This window comes from Leptosomus discolor, chromosome 6 (genome assembly GCF_034619465.1).
Source record: "Leptosomus discolor isolate bLepDis1 chromosome 6, bLepDis1.hap2, whole genome shotgun sequence".
Lineage (NCBI taxonomy): Eukaryota > Metazoa > Chordata > Aves > Leptosomiformes > Leptosomidae > Leptosomus > Leptosomus discolor.
The window spans coordinates 43,716,168-43,741,201 of record NC_141396.1 but is presented as its reverse complement, the minus strand read 5'-3'; the positions used below and the strand labels follow the sequence as shown (position 1 = coordinate 43,741,201).

The 25,034-nt window shown below is 41.2% G+C and overlaps 1 protein-coding gene across 1 annotated transcript in view; it reads left to right on the top strand.

Annotated features, from left to right (window-relative positions):
- The window catches only part of ADAM22 (ADAM metallopeptidase domain 22), a 135,316-nt gene that overhangs the window by 56,966 nt on the left and 53,316 nt on the right, over positions 1–25,034 (top strand). Inside the window, exons 4-5 of the mRNA XM_086467129.1 lie at positions 9,745–9,811; positions 23,933–24,015. Coding sequence (XP_086323255.1) covers positions 9,745–9,811; positions 23,933–24,015 — 150 coding nt within the window. The remainder of the gene's footprint in view (positions 1–9,744; positions 9,812–23,932; positions 24,016–25,034) is intronic.

Sequence of the window (25,034 nt, the reverse complement as noted above, 5' to 3'; positions counted from 1 at the left end):
TTGTGGACACTACGCAAATGTGAACAGAGACTTGGGTTGAAATGTGCTTGAAATAACAAGGGAGTTTACTTGGGAAGTGATTTTCCATACACTATAAAACAGCTTAACTGTACGAAGAGGCATATTAAAATCCAGGATTAGACCTAGTAGATTTGTGAAGGAAAATGTGTAGCCTGTGCCTCTTCTATGCTTGTCTCTTCCCTTTATTATTAATTTACCATCTTCTCAAATATTAAAATTAACTATGTTTATCCTGACTTCAATGTAACAAGTGTATGAACAGAATGGTATTGAGGAAACCGCTTTATCATAGTGGTATGAATATGGTCTAAAAATATTTGCTCATTTTAATAGCACTCCTTCTGAAATTTCTGTAGGGAAAAAAAAAGTAATTGCCTGAAGATATACTGGTGTAAATTATTTGTCAGCAAAAGCAGAGTGAGGTTTTACTGACACTTGCACTGCCATCAGTACTGTAAGGAATACTAGGTAAGGAGCAGATTAAGTGAACCTTGCCCAGACTGCTTTCAGCTCTGGCTGTGAAAATAGAAGTTTAGAGCTAGAAAAATCCTATTTCATCTTCATGCCTGACAAGAGTCTTGAAAACAGCTGTCATCTACTCTTTATGCTTGTTGAAGTCTGTATCGTTACGACATCTTGAGTAGCAGTGTCTCCCCTTGGATACTGGAAAGAATCTCTGTGTAGGATGCAGTTTCCTTGTTAGGGCAGTAGATTAAATCTCCCTGTTGTCTGAAAGAGAAGACTAATCACCTTCCCTCCATCACCAGCAGGATGAATTAGCTGCTGTATTGATTTTCAGCCCTTTGCAGTGCTTATACCACAAAATGTTTAAAAAGATTTATTGAAAAAAAAAAGTGTGTATCCTGTCAGATTTTATTTACCAATTTCAGTATTTGTATTAAGAAATATTAATATTGAGGCAAGAAATATTAATAGTAGTTTGATTATATTTAGGTTGCAATAAAAAGTAGAATCTGAAATTTTGATTTCAGAGCTGCTTTAAGTTTGCCTTATTCTTACTTTTTTGTGGTAGGAAGCTATATTTGGATTTCATTAAAACATAGTGAAAAGAAACGTGTGCTGATGCCAGTCAGTAAATGATTAGTTTGTAAGCGTGTCTCTTCCCAGCTGCAGAACTTATACATAAACTCTTGGTTTCTTTCACTGGAAAATACAAGCAGTATCTGTTCATCATTGTGTGTCATGTTCACAGTCATTTTTCATAAAATTGCCCATATGGTCCTTTAGATAGAGGACATCAGACTGAATTGCAAAGGTTGAAAAGGGTGGGCCAAAAAGTCTGTGGTGTAGTAACTGTAGAAGGGCAGTGACACTGCAGAATGGCTGCGGGCAGCGAGAGCGGGGTTCACGTGCACAGGGCAGGTCCGGCATCAGGGTATGGCCACACCAGCTTGAGCGTTGAGACTACCACTGTTGCTTTACAGGTTTTCCTTGCAGCTTTTGTGCGTCCTCTCTGCTTTGTTTTTATGCCAGTAATAGGAACCATGTGAGTAATAGAAATTTAGTGAAGCTAAGCAAGAATGTCTTCAACCTGCTTAAACCTTTTCCCATCAAGAAAGGAAGCCAATACAGTAAATCAAACATGTGCTGTTTGTAAGCCAGAGCTGTAAGACTTCATCTCTGATGCTAGAGGTGGAGGCCCTGTGCAAGGCTGCAGGGTTGCTCTGCAGTTGGGTGTCTGCACTAGGGTGCGGGGCAGTTGCTATTGTGTCCCATGGGCAAATTAGCTATTAAGGTATAAAGGAACTAAGTGCATTTTCAAGTCAGATGGCGTTAGGGAGCTGAGAGAGAGGTCCTGGAGAGGAAAAAATTGAGCAAATGTTAGTATTTGGAGGAAACTTCATCAGAGATTCAAGTTGTATATCATTGTCTGTTACTGAAATGTGAAATTGAGCTCCAGAAAAGGACTGAGATTTGATACAACTCAGCATTTGTGTATAATCCCTTGAGGATTTAACCCATTTGTAAATCCCTAATTTCTTTTGGAAAAAGTCTTAAATAGTCAGTAGGAGTAGAAACAGAAAGAAATTACTTTCTTCTTTCTCCCCTTCATGTTAACAGCAAAAAGAACAGAAAAGCACAGTAAGAATATTTTAAAAAGGAGGGAAGCTTCTATTTGTGCAGACAAGAACCAGCTGTTTTTCTTAGTTGTTTTTTCCTTCCTCTAAGTAGGCACTGTGAAAACTGCTGTCATATCTAAGTGAAGCTACATAATTCGGAATGATTAGTCCATTTGGCTAACTTAACAGATACGGTCATTAAATTGGCTATCCACATAAAAGAAAATCAGCAATTCTTTTGAGGAGAAGGAGGGGATGAAAGTTTCGGAGCTGTGGCTATTAAAGCCCATAGATTCATGGAGTGTCGAGATAGCTAATCCCCCCTGAAGTGCAAGGAAAGATCATGTGTGAACAGAGAGGAGGTGTCTGGGTAGGCATGAGGATAAACGAGAATTAAAATGTCTTAGATAGTCAGATACAGAAATCTGCTTTCTAAGTGGCTTTTTTGAGTTTATCTTGCTGTATTTTTTAGTTAGCTCCTGGCTGATACTGAAATTGTTTTAGGGCTGTAGTGTAATGCGGGGTAATGCTAATTGTCCCTTGTACTCTTACTGACTAGCAGAAACAGCCCTTCTGTTCCCTCTCATCTAGTTTTCCAATTTCTTGGTCCTTGTTTCATGATGATAATCAACCTGCCTTTTCTTCCCTGGTGTACAAGAGGGGCAGTTCTAAAAAATTACCTCCCCATGCCACTCCTTCCATATCTATCAGCCTTGTTAATAAACAGAATCTTTCAGCACTTCTCTTAGAACAATATGCTGGTAGTTTCCGATCTTCTACAACAATTTCCTACATGAATCCGATTCCCTTCCTTTTCCCTTCTTTTGAGGGGGAATATCTTCCTTGTATATAAAGGAGTTATAATTCAGACCTTTCCAGGTTACTTGGTAGAGGTTGTACACCATCGGGGGAAAATTTTTCACTTTATGGAAGAGTCCTCATCCTCATGTGCTTGGTACTCAAACAGTGCCCATTCCTTTTACTGTAGCCCTCTGAAGCGTGATGTTGCAGGAGGCTCCCTTCTCACAGCTCGCTCCTATAACCTGAGTTAGCATTAACAGTGCAGTTGATAGTTACAGTTGATACGTGTTTTCTCTTGAATGTCTCCATATGTCTGTTGACAATTTCCTGCTGGCATTCAACCCATCCGGTCCTTTCTGCTGATTTCGGCTAAAATGCTGTCTTCCTTTTCAGTAATGCGTCTTGGCTCAGATATCTCATTTGATGTCCTTGTCTGACACCGTATTTAATCTGAAATTTCAGGTGTGCGTAATGGAGAGTTGGAGAAACAGAAATCAGGGTGAACAGACAGAAGAAATGATAAAGAATTCCCACAGTGTGTCCAAGCAAATGTTCCCACAGCAGCGAAAACGGGTATCATGAAGCCAGTAATTCCTCTCATTTATAACACTTACATGCCAACAAAGATGCACTTTAGTACTATGATTATGAACTCCCTTTATTTCTGCCTTTAAGTTCATAATTCTTCCTGTGGCCTCTAAAGAGGTCCCTATCTTTTTCTTCCATAACTTTTAGGCATTCCATCTTTGCAGACTCTTGCATCTGGAGAGTTAATTTTTATTCAGAAGCTGGTGATGGGCATTTTCCTTCTTTTCTTGAAAATGAAAGTTTCTGCTTCATTTCCAGGGATAATTCCCAGTTTGTTAGCCATTTCATATGCAAATGCTAACCTGTTCCCTTTTCAAAAATCTTTAATGGCCTCTTTTTTTTCTTCTTTCAGGTCAAAGTCCTTTATAATCTTCTGTTTTTTCTTTCTGTTTCTTTAAACACTTGGCCTGTTCTGTCCTCTTTTCTTCTTGCCACCTCATTTTTTCCCCTCTTTTTGCTTCCTGGAGCAGCCTCTTTCTGCTGGGGAACCAAAGCTTATCTGATTTTCTGGGTTCCTGATCATGGCTTCGGTTCGATAAAGCTCATATGCAAATGCTACAGTTGAGGTAGAATTTAAGTGCATAGACATGCATGATCTTGGGTAAGGATAGTTTCCTTTGGGGCCCTCTTCTGCAAGAAAATTCCCCCAGCTACAGCCTCCTGTGTACTGTTGTTGTGACGATTTGGGAGAGCTGGAGGAGCAGAGAGGAGCTTGCTTGGTTTTTTTTTATATTCTGTCCTTATGCTATTTGGTCTGTATGGGATGGACTCATGTGGTTATGACTTAAGATAATGCTCCCAAAAATGATGCTGCTGTAAACAAAACTACACTACTGCATTTGTGTACATTGTGAAAATAACAGACCTCTGAAAACAGAATTGCTATTATTAGCATAACTGTTTTTCCCTTGTGAAAGCCACAGATCACATGTGCTTCTTTCCTGTGAAATGTTTTATTTTTAGGTCTTAACATATGCAGGTTTTTGCCATGCCTTTTCAAAGAATTTGTATCCATGCCTCAGCGAATGTATCTGAAAGTATCATTCTGCAGTATTGTCTTTTATAGTGTAGATGTTTTTTTCACTGTAGTTTTCTACATTGTTCGTGTTTTTAAGATTTTTCTTTTTTTTCACACGCAGATTTTCTTTATAATTAATACCAAAACTACTACTTAAACCGAAAAAAATGGCTTTTAGGACAGATTGGCAGGCAAGCTAAGTTTTTCCTGTTTCATCTTTACCGTAGGAAAGGGTTGTACAATTTATATTGAAATACATATCATTTTAATGCTGATTGTTCAGTGTCTTATGTTGCTTAAATAATTTTCATCATGTTTCAGAAGTTTTTTATAGAATCATGGAATGTATTGGGTTGGAAGAGACTTCTAAAGGTCATTTTGTCCATCCCCCCTACAATAAGCAGGGACACCTTTAGCCAGATCAGATTGTTCAGAGCCCCGTCCAGCCTGACCTTGAATGTCTTCAGGGATGGGGCTTCCACTACCTCTCTGAGCAGCCTGTGCCAGTGATCCACCACCCTCACATTAAAGAACTTGTTCCTAATGTCCAACCTAAATCTACCCTTTCTAGCTTAAAACCATTACCCCATGTCCTATTGCTACAAACCCTGTGAACAGTTCTTCCCCTGCCTTCTTATAGACCTCTTTCAGGTACTGGAAGGTCACTATAAGGAGCCCCCCGGAGCCTTCTCTTCTCCAGGCTGAACAGCCTCAGCTCTCTCAGCCTGTCTTCATAGGGGAGGCGCTCCAGCCCCCTGATAATTTTCATGACCGTTCTCTGGACACACTTCAACAGATCCATGTCCTTCTTTTGTTGGGGGCTCTAGAGCTGGACACAGTACTCCAGGTGGGGTCTCACCAGGACAGAGTAGAGGGGCAGAATCACCTCTCTTCATCTGCTGGCCATGCTTCTCTTGATGCAGCCCAGGATGTGATTGGTCTTCTGGACTGTAGTTGCACGTTGGTGGCTCATGTTCAGCTTTTCATCACTGTTTCACTATAGCTTTTTGGCTTGTTTTAAAGTAATGGCTTGTATTAAAACTACAGTTAGGTGCATGACTGTTACTGAAGAGAAACCATTACTCCACCTGTGAGGTGATTTCATGAGAGAAGCACGTCTTTTGGCATAAGTTTTAAAGACTGTAAAATTGTTATGTTGTAGCTTAGTTTGTAATAGCACTGATTGTATTACTGGATCAGCAAGTGTTGTGTTTTTTATGATATTTTCTGTGCAATGAGTCATAATAATAATAAAATGTAACATGGCATCGTTTGTAAGTTTTTCTACTGATAAAATGTTCCCAGATGTATCTTGCCTGCCATGTTACTTAGGGTAGGCTTTAAAAATGTCTTTAAATTTCAGACCTATCTTCTGTTTGTAAGCTCTGGGCTTGGTCCCAAGGAGCTGCACATACTAGTGACCCCATGGCGTGTCCCTTCCAGCCAGGATCATTTTGGGAACCAAGGCACCTGCAACAGACCTTGAGAGGTGGGGGAATGCCAGCAGCTCCCCAACAATTTCCAGCTCTTTTGTCCTGAAAGTAGGGTCAGAGCAGGAGGATGAAATGGATGGACCTGTTTAGGAATTGTTCTCTTGGCCTACTTTGAAAGTAAACACAACTTAAACAACCTGGGTATGTCCATCAGAGGGGTGGTGGGTGGGAGAAGGGCAGCTGGCTCACCTTCGGCAACCCTGGAGCTGGATGCTGGGGGACCCTACATAGCCACCAGGAGAAACAGGGCCCTGCCAGGGTGCAGGCACAGCAGGTCAGGTCAGAGGGGCACTTGGCCAACTGTCTTATCCCAGTGGCCCAAGGCAAATGCTGAGGGAGAAGCAGAACAGCGGAACAAGCATATATGAGGCTTCCCCAGGGTCCATTTCCAGGACTCCAAGACTTTCAGTCAGGTACAATTTCTGTGCATTTGGCAGCCCTCAGTTATGTCCATTAACTTGCCCATTCCCAGTGTGAACCAGTACAGACCTCCAGTATCTCCTGTGGCAAGAGGTACTGCATTGTAACCAGGGGCTGTGCCAGAAAAGGTCTCTTTTTATTAGTTTTGAGGTTACTAGCCTCTTCTATTACCTCCTAGTTCTTGCATTGTACAAAGCAGAGAATGATCATCTTTCTGTTTTCTCATGCCAGACACAATTTCCAGATCTTTGAGAACGTAACATATGATCTTCCAGAACATAAAAACATTAACAGCAGTATCTTTTAAAAAGCAATAATTTTATCAGACCCACGTGAGAAGAACCTGTGCTTCTCCCTGTCATCCCTCCAAATACAACTGTAAACTCTGAGTTGTCAGTCATTCTGTTTGATCTGTCTTTTGTACTGTATACTTTAATATCTTAGATTTTATAATCTCTTGCATCTTCCTTGGCACAAAACCCTTTGTGGCCATCAGATAAGGACGATGACCTTAGTTTAACTGAGTCCTCCATAAATAGCCAACAGTAAAAGTAGAGCCCTAAGATGTAGAGGTGGCTTTAGTAAACCCATGGAAACATGGACTTTTGGTGGAAAGAAAGTGTAGTGAATGCCAAGAAACTATACATCTAACTTCAGCAAGCTAAACTAAAGAGAATATCTGTCTAAAAATCCAAATTTGGAAAAGGCATTATAGAAGTCATTGCGCTTCCTCCAGGTAGATTAATATCCTAGATATTTAATATTCACTTCTAAGAGGAATTAGAGGATTGTAATCGAACAGCATCTCTTTTAGGTGCTCCTCAATAATGGGTCACTCACGGGCTGCTGTGCAAAGCATCAATGTAGATGCATAGGCCTGACCAGAATTAAGGGGGTCCTAGAGGGCAAATCTGGAGATGGCTGGTCATGCCGGTTCTGCAGTGGCTGAAGGAGTTGCTTGCCCTTTCTTCCTCCCCTATTTACAACTGCTCAGGTAGTTTCCCTCCCTTGCATCAGCTCTGGAGCTTATAGTACCTCTTCACAGGGGACTTCAGTTACCTAATGCAGCAAAAACATGGGTTTGTTGAACCCTCCCAAGTGTACTTTGACGAGTGGCAGTACTGACACCAAGCATATTTTGATGAGTGCTCATGCTGACACAAGGTAGGTTCAATGCTTGCTGCTGAGGGGGAACTGAAACCTCTTGCTTTCAGCAGCAACCATCTGTGAACTCACTGTGAGTGAGGGGACCCCATCTCCATGGACAACTGTCCCATGGATGCTCCCATTCAGAAATTTATTAGCATCCCTCTTTATTGCCCCTGTCACTTGCATTTAGGTACAAAATATTGTTTTTAACATCCAGTTTTCATTGACTCATTACCAGTCAGTATGCATTTGAGGTTCTGCCAGCACCTTCTGAACCCTAATTAGCTGCTGGTACATCTTGGTGTATAAGCTCTGGTGCGTTCAGATCCCCTCACAACTCAATTTTTTTTTGTTAGATTTCTGGAGCTTTCCGCTCCCTGGTTATCTCAGGAGCCTCTCTGTGCTTCCAGGTAATTGAACTTTCTAAGCAAAGCTGTCCAGTACCTGTCCGCAGTATTTGAAAAAAGGTCTCCTTTGGACAGTGGTATTAATCTTACCTCAGCTTAACTGGAAATACATCTTCTTTGATGTATTCTAGGATGACAGTTGTGTTTTTCAGGAAGACACCCTATTGATCTGGCAAATTATTTTGCCAGAAACAAGTACATTTATTGTCTCCCTTCCTTATAAACCAGGCCCTCCAAAACAGCATAATAGAAATTCCCTCCAGCCCTTAAGTGCATAAAATTGCTGTTTGTACAATTGAATTTGATCCTATTTCTAATATCCAGTCCTGAAGATCATCCAGCTCTTTCCTGTGGGATTTTCTCAATCTTCTTTATTCCCCATGCTTTCCAATTTACCGTTATCAGCAGATTTCATTAAAGCACTCCTGGTTTTTGGGCCTGGGTTATTAATTCAAATAACAAGCCAGCAATTTGTAGGGCTGGTATGGAAGGACCCATACTACCAACCTGGTCCTCCTCAGGCCGGCCTCTGGGCAGTCACCAATGCCTGTGTAAGCAAAAAAAAGTCCATGTCCCTGCTGCCTGGTTAGCCAGGGCGAAGCTCTGGAAAGCCAAGCGGCTGCTGCCGAGTGCCACTCTGCCGTCCCTTCCCTCCCATAGCAGCTCTGTTAGCCCCTGGTGTGGGTGTTTTGCTCTTTGAAGGAAAAGCACTCAATATTGCCTCTTCTGCCAAGAAGGTCTGTGCTCTTTGCCTCCCATCCTGTCAGTCAGCATGCCTGTCGTCATGTTTTCTTTACCGATTCTTCATCTTTTACAGTTTAATTGCCGCTTGGATGGGACAATATCAAATTGTTATATAGATTTAATCTCAGTAAAATTTTGCAGCCTTTGAAAATATTTAGTGAATTTTATGATGTAGATGATTTGCTTGCCTAGAAAATAACTTAGGAGAGAGAGGCTTTGACTGGTTTAGCATTGAAGTGTCTTATAAATACAGTGTGCCTTTAACTTCTATACGTTTGCCTCAGGTCTGATTATTTTTTCTCTTCAGTATCTATTCCAAAGCCTGGTGTACTTCTGCGGCTGGGTGTGTGCTGGTGACCAGAGCACTTCCCTCTGACATGGCTGAGGCCTCAGAGCTCGCAGGGAGAGCGAGGTGAGGGATGGGCCCCATATGGCGGCCTGCCCTGGACCTGCGGGCAGTGTGGCACCCTCTGCCTGGAGCTGGCCACCAGCCTACGGAGCAGTGCAACTCCTGTGGCTTCACCTGCCCATGTGGCGTGATCCTGAGCTCACCATATCAGTATTAACAAGGTCGTTTCATTATTGTGCCACTGTGTCCTTAGGAGGCTGCGGGAGGCAGAGGCTGTTTTCCCTCTGATACAGCCTGCTGCTGCAGGAGTGGCTCCCACTGGTTTATCTTTTTCCTTTTTTTAAAGTCCACCTAACTTCTTTACTGTTCGCTTTTAGCAGCAAATAGGGAAACCTCTTGCATTAAAACCATTATCAGTGGCTGGTTTTGAACCTTCTACGAAGAAAACCCTCCTCAGCTTTCCTTGTCTCGCCTGCTGGTATTAAAAATCAATGTATCCCATGTACGGTGCAACCTCACTGGAGGTGGTTGTGTCGATTTTTATGAATATTTTAGGAAAAGTATACTGCGGGTTTTGCCCTTTTCAAATGTAAATGTTTAATCAGTGCTTGCTCAGAGTGAGCGCAAGAACACATATGCGAGGCTTATGGTTCTTTTTTTCTTCTTCTTGCAGTGACTTGCTGTCTTCTGAATATCTTGAGAGGCATATTGAGCAAGGTGGGAAGACAGTGGAAGTTAAAGTAAGAATTTTCTTTTTATGCTTTGCTTTTTTAATTTGCTTTGCTTTAGATGTTAATGCAAACACCTATTTTATTGAAAGGAGAGATGTCTGATTTTTTGAGTGATTAGTTTTACTCTTCTGAGGCAGGTATGTTTCACATCTTCTAACCTTTCAGCTTTTTAAGTAAGACAAACTTTATTGGCAAATTTATATTTTTGTTTATATCAAAATAGTGTCTGTGAAAAACATATAAATGGTAGTTGTTTTTACTAGTAAATATAATTTACTTTTTATGCCTATCAAAGAAAATCTTTCTAGTTTGGTAGCTAGCCTGTCCTCATTGTACTAAACCCCAAGTTTGTTGTTTTTAATGAGCTTCTTTGTAAGTTTGAGAATAGCAAGATTTTTTTGTATAATATTTCCAAATATCTAGTCACCATCTCAAATTGTTGGTTTCTTTCTCTGGATGTTTGTTGGCATGATGGCTACAAGATCCTGTTTGTTGTAGTTGTCTTCTGTGAAATGTCCCACTGCCTTTGCAGGAGTGTGGAGTTATTTGGGACAATTTTCTTGAGGAACGTCTGTTTGTTAGGACAATATTTTGTAGACGTCAGGTATAAAATTGCTGTAGATTACGTAAAATGTGCATGAATGTAATATATGTTGTGCATAATGGAAACTCTTTAAATCTCTCTATTGGGTCAAATTTTGTTCAAAGCTTACATTTTATTAAAAGAAACCCAAAAGTCTTTTACTAAATCTGAGATCACCTAAATACCCTAAAACAAAGGTGTTAACCTCTGCAATGTGAAAGTGGAAGTGGACACAGCAAACCTTTAGCAACGGAGTAGCTGAAGATATGTGTTTCCTCTGGTTTATCCCTTTCCAGCATTTGCAAACTTGAAATCTGCTTTGTTTTTACTCTCTGATAATAGTTTGCATGCATTATCAGACTGGGGCAAACCCGTATGTGTTCCATTAAATTGTAAAGACTAATTTCGTAGTCAGCTGTGCTCTGCAGTCAAGACATCTTGACTCAGATTCAGAATATGAGTCAAAGCAGAAATAAAGGTAATAGCTGATATTAATAAGAACAAAACAATCCATTTGTCTGTGTCAAGGTATATATGCAAGTTAGCTAAGTTAGCATCCAAGTCCCATCACTGAATTAAGACAAATCTGTTCTGGTGGGTAAGCTTAATCAAGCAAGGAAATGTTTGATATCAGTGGCTCTTCTCATGTAAGTACTGTTTAATTGCATGCGCAAGGTATGGGAGGGTTGGGCCTTTCAGAGGAAGGGTCATAAAATGTTTTCTGGGCAAAACATCTCCCAGTCCCCAGGGTCCCACAGATTATTGCCCCTTCAGTTAGCCACTGTACATGGCATAAATACATATGGTCATGGCATACCTTCAGGGGTGGCTCTCGCTGCCTTGCTTAGTACTCTCAAACCTGCTTTAAATTGAGAACTGGTGTTGTTGCATTGATCTTGGTGCTGAAGATGGACTGAACTGGGTGTGAAAGAGTTGCTGGGTTGCACCTTGCTGTGCAAAGGAGGGGCATTGCTGCCCAGGTGGTGTGTTTCCCTCCCCACCCTTTGTTGTACCTTGCACTTCATTGTACCTCAAAAGGGTGGCAGGGGCTGCTGGGAGGCTCTTCTGCCCCCTCCTTGCTCACTGCTTCAGGAGTTCGGCAGGCAGCAGTCCTATAGAAGGGTTCCAGGAAGGGGGATGAATGCTTTTTTCTCTTTTTGTTGCAACCGAGCATCTGGGATCAGAGGAGAGGGAAGCAGCTGCTGTGACAAAATGTTTGGAAGAGCCTGTTGGCCACAGTCATAGGCATATTTTCAGAAAAGTTCAGATATCAAAAGGTTTTTGGAAGAGTGCAGGCTGCTGGGTATGTTTTGATGCCAGACACAGAGTGAGGCTCATTTCAGCACCCAGTAGCTGTTTAAAAATAAATTTGGCTCCCTCTGATCCGCCAGTATTTTTCAGAGCACCTGTGAATGCTCTGGAGAGCCCTGTTCATCCATCGAACACATTCTGAAAAGCCCGGGAGTATCTATTTTGCATTTGAGAAACTGAACTCTGGTTTTACATCAAATATTTTGAAAATCTTATCACAAACACAAGAATTTTTCATGATGGTGATTTAGTACCTTCAATTTCTGTGGAAACTGTTTACTGGAAGTGGTAACTGATGCTTATAATATGCACCAGGCAAAACATAATTATTATACTGCATTTTAGGGATTGTGCAGATCGCTTAGATACTTATTTAAAAATAGCTAGCAACAACATGGAACATAAACCACGAAATACGCACTCTGCTACGCAGCGTATTCTTAAGCTGGAAAAGAGGTATTTCAGAAGGTAGCCAGGTTTCTATCAGTTGCTTTGGTGAGCTGCTCTTTACCCACCTCAGTGTGATTTGTCTTTGGCTGTAGGCAGAAACAGAGACAGCCTGACAGTATCTCTCTTGCTGCTTCAGTAGAGAAACAGTGACAGAAAGAAAAAGTCTATCTGCCATCCACTGCCAGCTGCAGGCTTTGAGCAAGCCTCTTTATACAGCAGAAGGGCCTCCTCTGTTCTTGGCCTTCTTAGTGGCATAAGGAGAGGTGCATTTTAAAATACATGTGTATTCCCCCTGTGCAGGAATACTGCACAAACACGTGAATCATCAGTGCTGCTGTTGTGCCATCATGATATGGGAGAGGATAGGAGCTTTGAATCACAGTGGGAAGGCAGCTGTACATACACTCAGCAGTTTGGAAATGTTAAAGGCATGAATGCATCCAGGAAGCAGATGCTTGCCTTGGCTCATACGCAATGTGGGGTTAATAACTGCTTTTGCTGCTCCTCTCCTTTTCCATCCACCCCAGTAAAACTTCCTGTGCTGTAAAATACATATGGATCTTCTGCCATTACTTAGGATGCTGCAAAGAGGAGAGAGGGGCAGGGAAAGGGAGAAACATTCAGATCAGTAAAAATGCCACTTTGAGGGAGCAAAGAGGTGTTTATAGGGAGGAGAGTCCTCAGTTTAACACACTATTTTGTTATAAGAGAAAGTTGAATTACATTTGATTGCTGCATAATTCATTAATACATTGGACCACTGTGAAGGTGGAACATGTTACACATGTTTTTGCAGGGTGCCAGCATTTAGCAGCTGCAGAAGAGAGGCTTCTCTGAGAGATGGCCTTGTTGACTTGGCACAGTTAGGCAGCACCTAAGACATTGTTACTAAACCAGCGGCAATGTACTGTGCTCAAGAAAAACAAAAGGAGGTAGATCTTTGAATTATTTCAGTGTTTCCCCCCACACCCTCCTTTACTTTAGATCATGTGTCTAACTGCTAGGAAAGCAGCAGTATTGGCCTAAATTCAGTCTGGTAGCAAAGAGAATAATCAATTACTAAGAAAGAGAAAAACCCTTCACGCATTGCCTTTTCCTGATTGTGTCAGTCCAGATCATCCCTTGCTCACAGCACATAAATACGGAACTTGTGTATACTTAGTGTTGCTGCAGTATATCTCTGTGTCCTTTTTATATCTCTCTCTCTCTTTTTTGATTTATTGTTCTGTCACTGAAGCTGTCAGTGAGATGAAAGGCAAAATACAGCCGTAGTGCTGAGTAATTCACATTGCTGGATTTTTCTCCCTCAGAAGCAACAACTGATACCTATTCAGTGACATTTTCTCATATAAAATGTTTCAGTTTTTTTCTTTGGAGAGTGTTTAATATCTTTCTCCCTTCTGCATTATTTTCCTGAAAAGGGGCATTTAAAGAGCCCTTCAGATACACATCAGGGCACGGACAAGCTGAGACTTTAGCCACAGCAATGCAATGAAGAACAGTAGTTTCCCCCTCTTGTGCATGGGCATTAAAATAGCTGTAAGATATTTTATGATGTTTTATGAATGTTTCTGCCTGTATTCCCCCCAGATATTGGACAGTTCTATGAGTTCTTAAAAAAATTGCTTTCTGGAAAAAATAAAGCAATGAAAATATTTCAGATCCTGATCAGAGAACTTGCACAGGTAGAGTTGTGGTAGACAAATGCCATGAATCTTTGAAGGTATGTTTATATATAACTAGAAGGAGCTAATTTTCATAGGCAATCCTAAAATTCTTAAGTGTGGTGGTGTAAACACAGTATGTGTGTTATGGGCACAAAATCACAGCAAGAGTGTTCACAACATCAAGGAATGTTGCTTTTTGCTTCTACTTCACAGCATGTTCATCATCATGATAGTGTTGAACAACATCAGTGGAGTAATATTAAATGCTAGGTACTGTTTTTCTCCATTGTAGCGTTGACGAAGAAGCTTTGGCCAAACTTGCCTCGTGGCTTAAGATTGCCTTGTGGCTTTGTGTCCCAAGCTGTGCTGAGCCACATTGCTGGCCCCCACAGTGCTCAGTTGCTGCCTGTGCAGCAGCAAGTGTGGCCAGGGCAGTGCCTGTTGCTTTCCTTTGAACCGCCTGCACCCGTCCTTTTAAGCTGGGGTGCCCCAGTGTGGCCTCGTGCTCTGTGGTGGCTCTAGCAGAGGTACTGTCGTTGCAGTTTGGGGAATGAGGGTTGTGGGCCAAATGCATTTTAATGCTGTGCAGCAAAGCAGAGCCCTTAGTTTGCAAAAATAGTCATTATTTCCTTTTGTCAGCTGTGTTGTTTGGCTAGTAGTGTGCGCAAAGTGCCTGTTACTATAGCTTACAGCTATTTTAATGCCTGTGCACAAGAGTGGAAAACTATTGTTCATCATCGCATTGCTGTGGCTAAAGTCTCAACTTGTCTGTGCCCTGATGTGTATCTGAAGGGCTCTTTAAATGCAGGTTTTCAGGAAAATAATGCAGAAGGGAGAAAGATATTAAAATCTTGAAAGGCCAGGGAGGGATGGAGACCCTTGACATGATGGCTGGTTTTTTTTGTTAAACTTCCTCCTTCATATCTGGTCTGCTTGAGGAATTGTTAAGGTACAATCCCTTGACTGAGGGCAGCATGTCTGTCATGTCTTAGTGCCTGTGATGGGTGAGACCTTGTCCCAGGTAGCGTTCCAACATTTCACTGTATGGCCACAGGTAAGAACTGATCGTAAGGCTGCAATAATTTGTGGCGCAGCCAGAATAAACAGCAAGCCAGTGAGCAGGTCATTTTTATCATTGACTGGTATGTTTCCAGTGTTACAGCAAGGTGCTTCCACCACCATCTTCCAGTTTGAAGGGCATCCACTGTCTGAGCTCTGTAGAAGAATCTCTTCAATTTGTCTTCAGCTTTTCATAACTCACCATTTTGTAACCAAAGAGGAAGGTGTTTCAACTTGCCAGAAAAGCCTGTATGCTAAGCAGGCTTTCCTGTGGGGGATTACATTTTCTTCCTGGAAACTGGGGTGCCAGTTTGGCTGGTGGGAGGGGATGGGAGGGGTGCATAGGGAGGCTCTGCCCTGGGAGGCTGGAGCCTGGGGCTGGTGGGGAACTGTGTGCGTGTACCTGGAGCTTGCACAACCTGGTGATGAGCTGCTGGGGGAGAAAAGGAACCGAAAAGGAACCCATCATATATAATGCAGGACTTAGGTATGCCTGTTTCTTGCAGGGCTTTTTCAGCTCTGTCAGGAGACCAAAGAAGCTGTTAGTACCAGAAAAATGACTCTCTTGCTTGTTTGAGAGAAGATTTTGAATAAAGGTTCCCGTAATGTCGTCAGAGCTCCTCTCCCCTACTCCCTCAACAGAGCTCTGCTTGCCTCATGGCAAATTATTAATAAATCTAGGCCATAATCTACTTTTCAGTGATAGCAATAAACTAGCCAAAGAAGAGCTGGCAGGGAGCACGTGAATCTGACATAGTTTAGTGGGGGGGTTCTGCAAGGTTGATTTTCAGACTGCGCTAATCAAATATTGTCATTAAGGACTTAGGTAAAAAAAAAAAAGTATGTGTGTATTAAAGAAATTTGCTAACAGTACAAAAGAGGGAAGCATTACAGTGCCTAGAAGGATCAGATGGAGTAAATAGAAATGGGATAAACTTGGATAAAACAAATGGTAACTTCTTTCACTTAGGGACTAAACATAGGCATTTTTTCTATACGATGAGAGTTTCATAAATTGAAAGTTCCACTTCATACCTTACAAGATGCTGCCATTGCAAAGGGAGCTGTAGTCCCAGAGTATTCTGGACAAATTACTTCCCGTAGATTTTGGCTAGAATTAGTGTTACTGTACATCCCTGATGAACAGTTGACAAAACTTTTAAATTTTGGTGTGTTTTCAGTTTCTCTGGACATTTTTTTTTTTCAGCAGTGTCATGCTGCTGCACTGAGTCAACAGGCATTGAGAAATATCTCACTTCCCTGTGTTAGCATTGTTTGAACCAAGAAGGCAGTTCCTTTGGGGTTTAGTAAAACATAGTATCCTCTGTGGGGTACCAGGGCAAGATAATCAGCCATCATATAAAATGCATTTGCCTGACCTAATGGTCCCGCAGGCTGGCACTTTTAATGTACATTTGTATTAACGTTTTTTTAGATCTGTTTATCTCCCTGCTGCTACTAGCTTAGTTTCTACATACATCCTGCTAGTGAGAAGGAGGAAATTGAAAGTGGCAGCTTTCAGTATTAGCAGTCCTTCCCAGGCCATGTTTCTGAATACGTTACACTAGAATGAATCTCAGATCGTGACTCATGTAGGATCTTGCAGGTTTAATTATCTTGTCTTCTTTTTCTTTGTGATATAAAAAAATAAATCCAGTGTTTTTAGCTGGTCCTGGAGGGGAGAAAAGTTGTCAGAAAGTGGAAGCCATGAAGAGCTTAAAACGTACATCCCATTGCGGAGGTGGGCCCCGGTGATGAAGTTCTGGTTCTGCTGAAGTGAGAAGTTGAGTGACTTGTGACCATCAGGAGTCACCTCTCTTGAGTACTCTCTGCTGCAGTTTTCTCGTCCCAGAGGGAAGGCAGCAGTCCAGTGGCTGAATTTTCAGGAAAGTCCTGCCAGACTTTGTGCACCTCATGACTTACTTTCCATGAGCTACAACATAGAGCATGCATAGGCAGAGAGAGGCATCAACCAAGTGTTCTGTAAATTCAGAGTGTGCAAGGACTGAGTATAGCCAAGAGAAATTAACTACTGCTATAACATTAAGGAACATTAAATCCCTTTGTAGATGCTCTTATTAAAAAATAAAAGTATCTTTTGGGGTTTAACTTAAGCCCTTTGAGGGGGAATTAAGCTAAGCAAACTGAAGCTGCTGTACTTCCAAAAGAGTGCTTCCATGCAAGACTTCAGTGTGCTTGAGCTTGACATCTTTACTTATTTGATCTTGACTTCTGTAAATAGCTGTGCCTAGACACATCACTTGTTCCCTCTGGATACCGAACTGGCACTGTATTATGTACAATAGGTCAACGTTTCTAGACACAATCTCAAGCTCTGTGAATTCTTACTTAAAAAGAAGTTTCTGTCATTCAGAAATAAGGAGCTAATAAGGAAATGTCATTAATATTTTTCTCTGTTTTACTCAGAATTTTATCTTCTGGCTGATCGGTATCCGTGTCAGTGTGTGCCAACATCTCATCTTGTAATCTTGTGCATCACATGCTTATAACTTGGCCTCAGACTCGGGGTAGGCTGATGAACTGTTGTGACAGATCAGTGTGGGTAGATTATAAAGAATTTTCATATAGTCCCTTAAAATGTTTGCTCCATTTTCCTTATGTACAGGCATGCAGGAACAGGGCAAAATGACTGTCATTAAAATGACTTGTGTGCCGTGACTCAGAGACACTAGGCACTGCTAGAATAGCCGACTTAACAGACAACAGAATAGGCAGGAAGAGGTAACCAACCCTGTTCTCCCCTGCCTCATCTTTATCCGGCAGTTAATAATTAAAATAATTTCCTCTAACACCAAGGTAAGGCAAGGCAAGTCAAGAGACTGTTTCCCAAGCAGATGCCAAGGCAGCTCTTGGACCAGATGGTGTTGCACTGGCATGAGCTCTCTGTCCACACCCTGCAGCTACGTTCATGGAGCATCTTCTCTTGTAGCTACTGGGCAGTAAACACAAGCCTCATTTGGCCTCTGAACCAGGAAGCTGGGCTGATATCACACGCCATCTGCTGAAAGCACCTACCATGAGTCACCAATGGCAGTTGGAGTGAATTGCCTGTGTGCAGGAGCCTGTCATGTACATGTGTGTCTGTTTTTTAAGAGTGCTGCCAACAGTCTTTAAACATGGGCATTTTGTGGAGAAGCCTTAGAAGCCATGATGCTTTATCCTAATTTTGGAATCCCTATTTCTGATTTCAGAATCTGAGATAGCAGTATAACCTAATGTCACTGCAGCATGTCGGCTCTGAGTTGTACAAAGGGAGTGTACAGTTCACATTTTCAAAATAGTTGGCTTTCAGGAGTCTACAGTGCAACGTAGGTACATTCAGAGACCTACTGTGCAAAGAGGTGGTGCCAGGGTCCCTGGAGTCATTATTGAGCTGTGTAAGGGGTGAGCCAGGGCTCTGCTGCAGTACAGCACAGCACCACCAGCTGGGCCCCTGCCTTTGCTGAAGCACATGTCAATTCAAAGAGATTTTCTCTCCATGCAGTCTTAGTTATCACTGGGTCAAAGTGCCATTTTGCCTTTTCTGTTTTCAAATAGAAACCCATCCGTAACAAGTTGTTTTCTGCCATGGAAGTCAGCAAGACGGTGTGCATTTTCTTCTCCTGGTGATCTTTCTCATGCAGTCTTATCACAGGGTTAAAACTTGTGCAAACATCAACAATTTGTAAATAGATCAAAGTGATTACTGAGGAAGCAGTTTTAAAACTAGTGACTGCACAATGGGTAGCTCATTAAACGGCTAATTGTTATCTGGAACGTCACAGAATTGTGGCATGGTCGTTAGCTGGCCTTTTGGGAGCTTTCTGCTGCAAGGAAGGTGGGAGCTGTGTTACTAGAATCTGAACTAGACCAGCAATCTCCTTTCCTTTGGATTAATGCATGTTAAAATAGGGATATGTAGCTGCTGGGAGAAGGAAGTTATTAATTTTAGGGTCAGTGCCTGAGTGTAGCATGAGTTTTAATGGCCAGCACCTCTCCTAATTGCTGAAAATTGCTTACTTGAAGATCTGATGTCGGGTATTTGAAAGCAGATGAATGTGCATCCTTAATTTTCCTCCTCTGGGAAGGTCATAGTGTCTCTGAGGTGAATAACAAACACTGTTAGTGTATGGTCAGCAGATGCTGTCTTCATGGAGACTGCAGGGAAGAGTGAACGGCCACCATCACTGACTGTCGTGGCTGTTCTTTTGTGTTACATACTCCTCCCCTTCATTATGCATACTGGTTAATGTGTTTTTCATCTCTTTTGTGTTTACTCAGCAGCTGGTGCCTCTCTGGGAAGGGACGAGCTGTCTTAAAGGACAGAAATGGGGACAGATTTTACTTACATTGCTAACATCTCTCCCTTCTCATTTTTTAGTATCTTTGCCACACTACCTACCCAGACAGGCTGCCGGGAAACTCAGACTGACATGGGCAAAAAGGGTTGCATGCTGGTTGGCAAGGAGCTGTATCAGTTCACAGGGCAAGATACCCCTCTTCAGGATTATGCTATAATTATCCAACTTAAGCATCAAGATGAAGATTAAGTCATAAACTGACTACTGTCATAAAGATTCATTTGTTTTAATTGATCCTGGGGTTGTTCTGATTTTTTTTTAAATTTTTCTTTTTGGTAGGATGTTATTACATTTTTAGCTCCCCAAATCAGTAGATGTCTTACTAAACGTCTGTATATTCTCTATTGCTTTTGGAAGTCACTGGTAAGGCTGAGAGGTTTCATGAAGAAAGGAGAACTTACGAAACCAAGGAAATGGACAACTGTGTGCCACAGTGGCAGAAAACTTGTCCTGTGGCATGCTAACCACAGCATGAACAGTGGCTGTGTGCCTTGTGGAGGCAAAAATGTTAAACTTCCCTCCACTGTAGCATTAGACTGCCTTTGGATATGGTGGGAGTGTGTGTGTGTGTTGCAGGCCTATGTCACAGATGTTGTCACCAGGCATACCTTGTCTCATAGGAGATGATATTTAGTCTAATTTTCTCCCGGACTCTGCACTGGCCAGGTTCCATTTTAGAGCAGAAAGGGGTAAATGTGCTGCTCACACTGATGGCTGGCATGTGTTAGAAAAGCAGTCTTCTGTCCTCTTCATCTTAACGCTAAACTGTTCCCCAGTAGCTGACAAAGGCAGCGTGGAGGTTTGATTTGCTGAGATGGACAATTATTGCCTGCTTTTGAGAGAGCAGGGGCTCTAATAGCTACAGGAAGCCAATAGCTCTTCACAAAACACCTTTGATGTTCTGGGCTGAGCTGTTGTTGGTAATGGTGCTAATTTTAGCTCTTGAGGGAAGTGTTATTTTTTTATATGGGACCAGAATGTTTTTAGGAAAAAAAATGAAGATTTTTTTTTTTTCCCAGCTCCTGTCTCACTGCTACAGATACCAGTAGAGAAAAGAGAGACAAGTTCTTTGGTGTTTCCAAGAGCAGAGTAAAAGAACATAGATGTGATGATTATGTTTAGTCTTTTGGTGGTCTTAGATCTCCCATCTACTGTGATTCTTCCTGTAGGACAGTGTGTTTTATTACTGCATGTGCTATAAAGGAGCTTTAGTACATGTCAAAACCAAGAGAATTTTTGCCTCAGCACTACAGTGAGGCAATGGCAGTAAAATTCCTGTCCAAAATTACATGTGCTCTGAAGAAAACATTGTCCTGTAGAATCCCTTCAATTGTCCTGACTGTCAATGCAGAACCAGTCCCAGACATTGTAGCTTTAAGTGCTTCTCTCTTCACAGGTTTTGTGAAGTGTTGAAGATGACTCTCCCAAAAGTGCAATATATACTGTGCACCCTCCTCACCACGTGCCACATGTTACTGGTGTGTTTTATTCACTTGAGACTCCCAGAGCCATCCAGTACTAGTGCCATCTGGTGTCACTGCATGACCTCTTATTTCCTTGCTGAGATTATAACAATCCTCAGAACTTCATTCAGGAGTATCCTGACAGCAGGATTTCTTACACTGAGGGAAGAGTTCTCTTCAGAAAAAAACTGAACACACGAGTAGTGCATCAAGTACTTGAAAAAAGCCATTTTCTTTTAAACGCCTTGTATTTTATTAACTGTTTTGAGGGGACTTACATTATGTTGATAGGGACATAAGTCCACGAGCAAAAAAAATCCCTCAGATGTCAGCATATAGAAATAAATGTTTTGTAGTGGTGAGAACAGGTCCTTGAGACTGAGAAGATCAGAGTTACATTTCTGTCTCTACCAGTATTACCGTGAACTTCAGTAGATCAATGAGTTGAACTGATTTGATTAAATAGAATAGAATTTGTGCCCAAGTTGTGTTTTTCCTAGGCAAGAATTTAGAGCTGGGTTTTTCATATTTTCCTTTTCTAGATCTGCTTGCATAAAAATTTGTTCATGCATTTATTATGGAATTAATTAATTTGGAGGTACTATCATGGGGCATTTATTCGATTCTTGTTAAGAAGATCAAAACACACTTTTGAGCCACAGACTTGGATTCTTAGTGTGAAAAATGTTCCTCCTGGTTACAAAGAAATGGTTTTGCAAACTAATGGAGCCTGAGTTTCTACTTCTGGTACATATTAACTATATTTTCTGAGAACAAAGCAATTTGTGTAATTACTCCACATTCCTTCCACAGCTAGAACTCTGTATGACTCCTTACTTCAATATTATTCCCATATTCCTGTGCTTACTCCAGTTATATCTTTTACAGGAATACTACTGCAAGAGTTCTTTAGAATACTCTAGAGAATATTTTCTTGCTTGTAAGGTTTTAGCTCATCCCTATAGTTTGATTATTAGTTTTGTTATTAGCTTACTGGAGTCTCTCTTTATTTACTTGTTATTCATATATTCTGGAAAGACCTGAAAGACGTAAGCAGCACTGTGATCCTGTAGTGGGGAACATCCTACAGACTGAAAGAAAGAAAATCTCAGATGAAGAGGGCTTAAAGATATAGAAATTAAGTAGATGTAAAAAAGGAGAATAAAATAGAGAAAATGAGCCAAGGTTTCAGGAGAAACAAAGTAAGATGTAATCTGTCTAAAATTCCATGTAACTTAGGCTGTTGGTGGCTGAAATGCGTGAGTGCAAAGCAGAAACTTAAACCGTCTCCTTTTCACTTGTATTCCATCCAAGTCCCAAACGCCTGATGGTCCTAAGAAATGCTGGTCCAAGGGTGATGGGTCGTACGTCTTCTGCCAGGCACCCTGCTGTAGCTGGTGTGGAGGGTCAGCCCTGGAGCTTCTCATGGACATGAGCCAGATACACATCAGCACAGCCTGTCGAACATTACCTGCATGGCACCAGTAGTGTTTTCCTGCAGATACCTTGGCAGAGAGGTGCACGTGGTGGGTAGCACGATGGTCACTCTGCAGGTCAGTTTGGTAAAGGTGTTCTGTACCTGTACCAGAGATGAAGACGTCAAAGTGGATAGGGAGTGGAGGTGGCTGCTGTCACTGCAGCAAGTGGAAGGAAGAAGTGCTTTGTAGAAGAGAGGAAATAACGAGACTGAAAGAAATTGGGGAAAAAAATAGCGTAGCACTTTTAACAGAAGATATACCACAGAGATTCTCTTCGCAGAGTGAAGCAACAAGCCTGCCAGATAGCATCACACTTGTAGTCTCTCAGACCAGGTTTGCATTTCTCTGTAGCGCTGCTGTCGCTGGTCACAGCAGCTGCGAGCTGAGTGCTTTGGGGTCCCCTGCACTACGGCATGCATGAATGCTCCAGATAAGATATTGAGGGGGAACTAATGGTTTCCAGGTTGAGATCAGGTCTCTTTCCCTGTGAGCAGCTGTACTCTGACAAACAGGCTCCTACACTCTCTTGAAGAGAGCACCTCAAAACAGAGGCACCCGTACTTTGTAGTTGCTTTCAAAAATCATTAGCACGCCTTGTAGAAAACAGAATAGGGTTTCCTGATCAAAACACAAAACTACCAACATATTCTGTGTCTTTTCGTGCCTTTTGCTTCATCTTGATTATTTTTTTTTCATATTTGAAAGATACAATCCAAAAGCATATTATGTCAGATGCCTAAAACGACAGTGCTATGCATCATGCAGGTGACTGCCGGCTTCTGAAAAAGCAGTAATTGTAATGCCTTTCCCTCTTTGCAGTAAATGGACATAAATGCTCAGATGGCTGGGTACATTATGCTAGGTAGATTATTCATACATTTGCTGGTAGGGAATAGAAATAGAGAAGTGTTGCTATTTTTTAAAAAAAGCACTGAATATCTTCTTCATAGTCCTCTAACCAACAGTATTGCAGTAATATGATATAGCTGAATTTGGCAAGGCACTCATAGGTAAGTTCCTCTTCAGGGCAGAGTGACAGTGAGAATTTAAGGGATGTTTGAATTGTTTTTCTAATTTTGCATACAATTATTGACATTGTGCAATACTGAATACATTCAGTGCACATTCAGTAGGGCTTACTTCGCTATTGGTGTGACTTCTGTAAAACTAAGGGGGGGAATTTTTTGAGTAAGGTCTGCTGAATTTGATTCGAAAGGGGTATATTTTATTTGCAGAAAAAAAGAGGCAAATATTCATTTTGATTTTATTCCTTTATCACTTGGTTATACTTAAAGTTTCCGTTAGTTTTGGAGTGCTAGTGAGCACTTCTGATTTGTTCTCTTTTTTTAATCATTATTTGAGAAACATACCTTTCTCCTCAGAAGGAAATTGCCCTACCCTCAGAGCAGAGTTCATCTTGTCTGAAATAGCCATGTGCAGACCAGGTGTTGGGTCTAAGTACCCTATTTCCAACTCTTTTCATAGTCAGTGAAGACAGATGAGCACTTCTGAAGTAATTTGTCTCTGAAATCTGTCTCAGGATACCAGGAATTACACACTGAAAATATATCCATTCAGTGTAGAGAGTCGAAATAATGATGTTTGTCTAGGTACCAACCCTAGCTAAAAGGAGATGGGGTGATAGTCAATTCTTGATGCTATGTCAGTGGGTTGGCAATGAAGAAGCAGTGTTTGACAGAGTGGAGTGTGATACTGTGGGATGTCCTGTGGATTTACAGTCTTAATTTCCAATTTCAGGGAGGAGAACATTGCTATTATCAGGGAGAAATTCGAGGAAATCCAGTATCATTTGTTGCCTTGTCAACATGCCATGGATTACAGTAAGTCTGCTGTTTTGTTTTTACTGGCCTTTGCTTGTTAGTCTTTTAAGCAAAATAAGGCTGTTTATGGTAAAGTGAGTGCTATTTATTTTCCTACTAGTCACCAGTATTAAGTACTCAACAATCTTTAGAAAAAATAAGTTTAATGTGAATCTGGCAAAAACCATGGTTTGTTTTCAGAATTCACTGACAAAGCACAGAAGTTTCTTTTCTTTTTTTTTCTTTTTTTTTTTTTTTTTTAAACTGAAGACATAGAACGGTGGCCAGGTATTGTTTTAAGATAATTTATTACAGAGATAGAAGAGTAAAGGTAACAGAAAACGTCCTGTTCTACAAGAATAAAAAAGACTACCAGTATTGACATGAGCCATTTGGAAATTGTGTTCTTTTCTTGTTGCTACAGTGATGTATTTTATCTCTCTTTTCTACTCTCTTTACAAAGGAAAGTGTCAGTTTAGAGTTTCTCTTGTTCTATCCATTTTTTTCACAGAATTGCTGGTCTTAAGCTGTGTGCATGGGATAATACCTTTGGTATAGTAAGATCTTGTAAAATCTGGAAGAAAGGATATAAAATTGTACAATACAATTTTTTTTAAAGACCGTCATTTTAGTGATAATGTAATTAAAGTGTCTGTCATCTGAAGGTTATATGGAGCTGTGTGTTGATTGTACAGCTTTTGGATCTGTCTACTTTTGGCACTATTGAAAGATGCTAGTAAGGTTTTCAGGGCAAACAAGTAATTTCAGTGTTGAATCTGGGAGTTATGGGATCTTGACACTTTTGATACTGAGATCAGCTTCGAAAGTCATGTCAGCGAGTGAGCCTGTGTGGAGATTACCCAAGCTCTGCCTTTGTCTGATGAAGCAGGGCTTAGCTGATGGAAAGATTCAGCATATTGTCTATCTCCAACTATTCTGTAGTTTTGGTATCAGCCATATAAGTAGGCATATTTAACTAATATCTTTCTTTTTATATTTGTATATTCTTTGTTAGGAAGGGGGAGAATGCATGCAGAAGA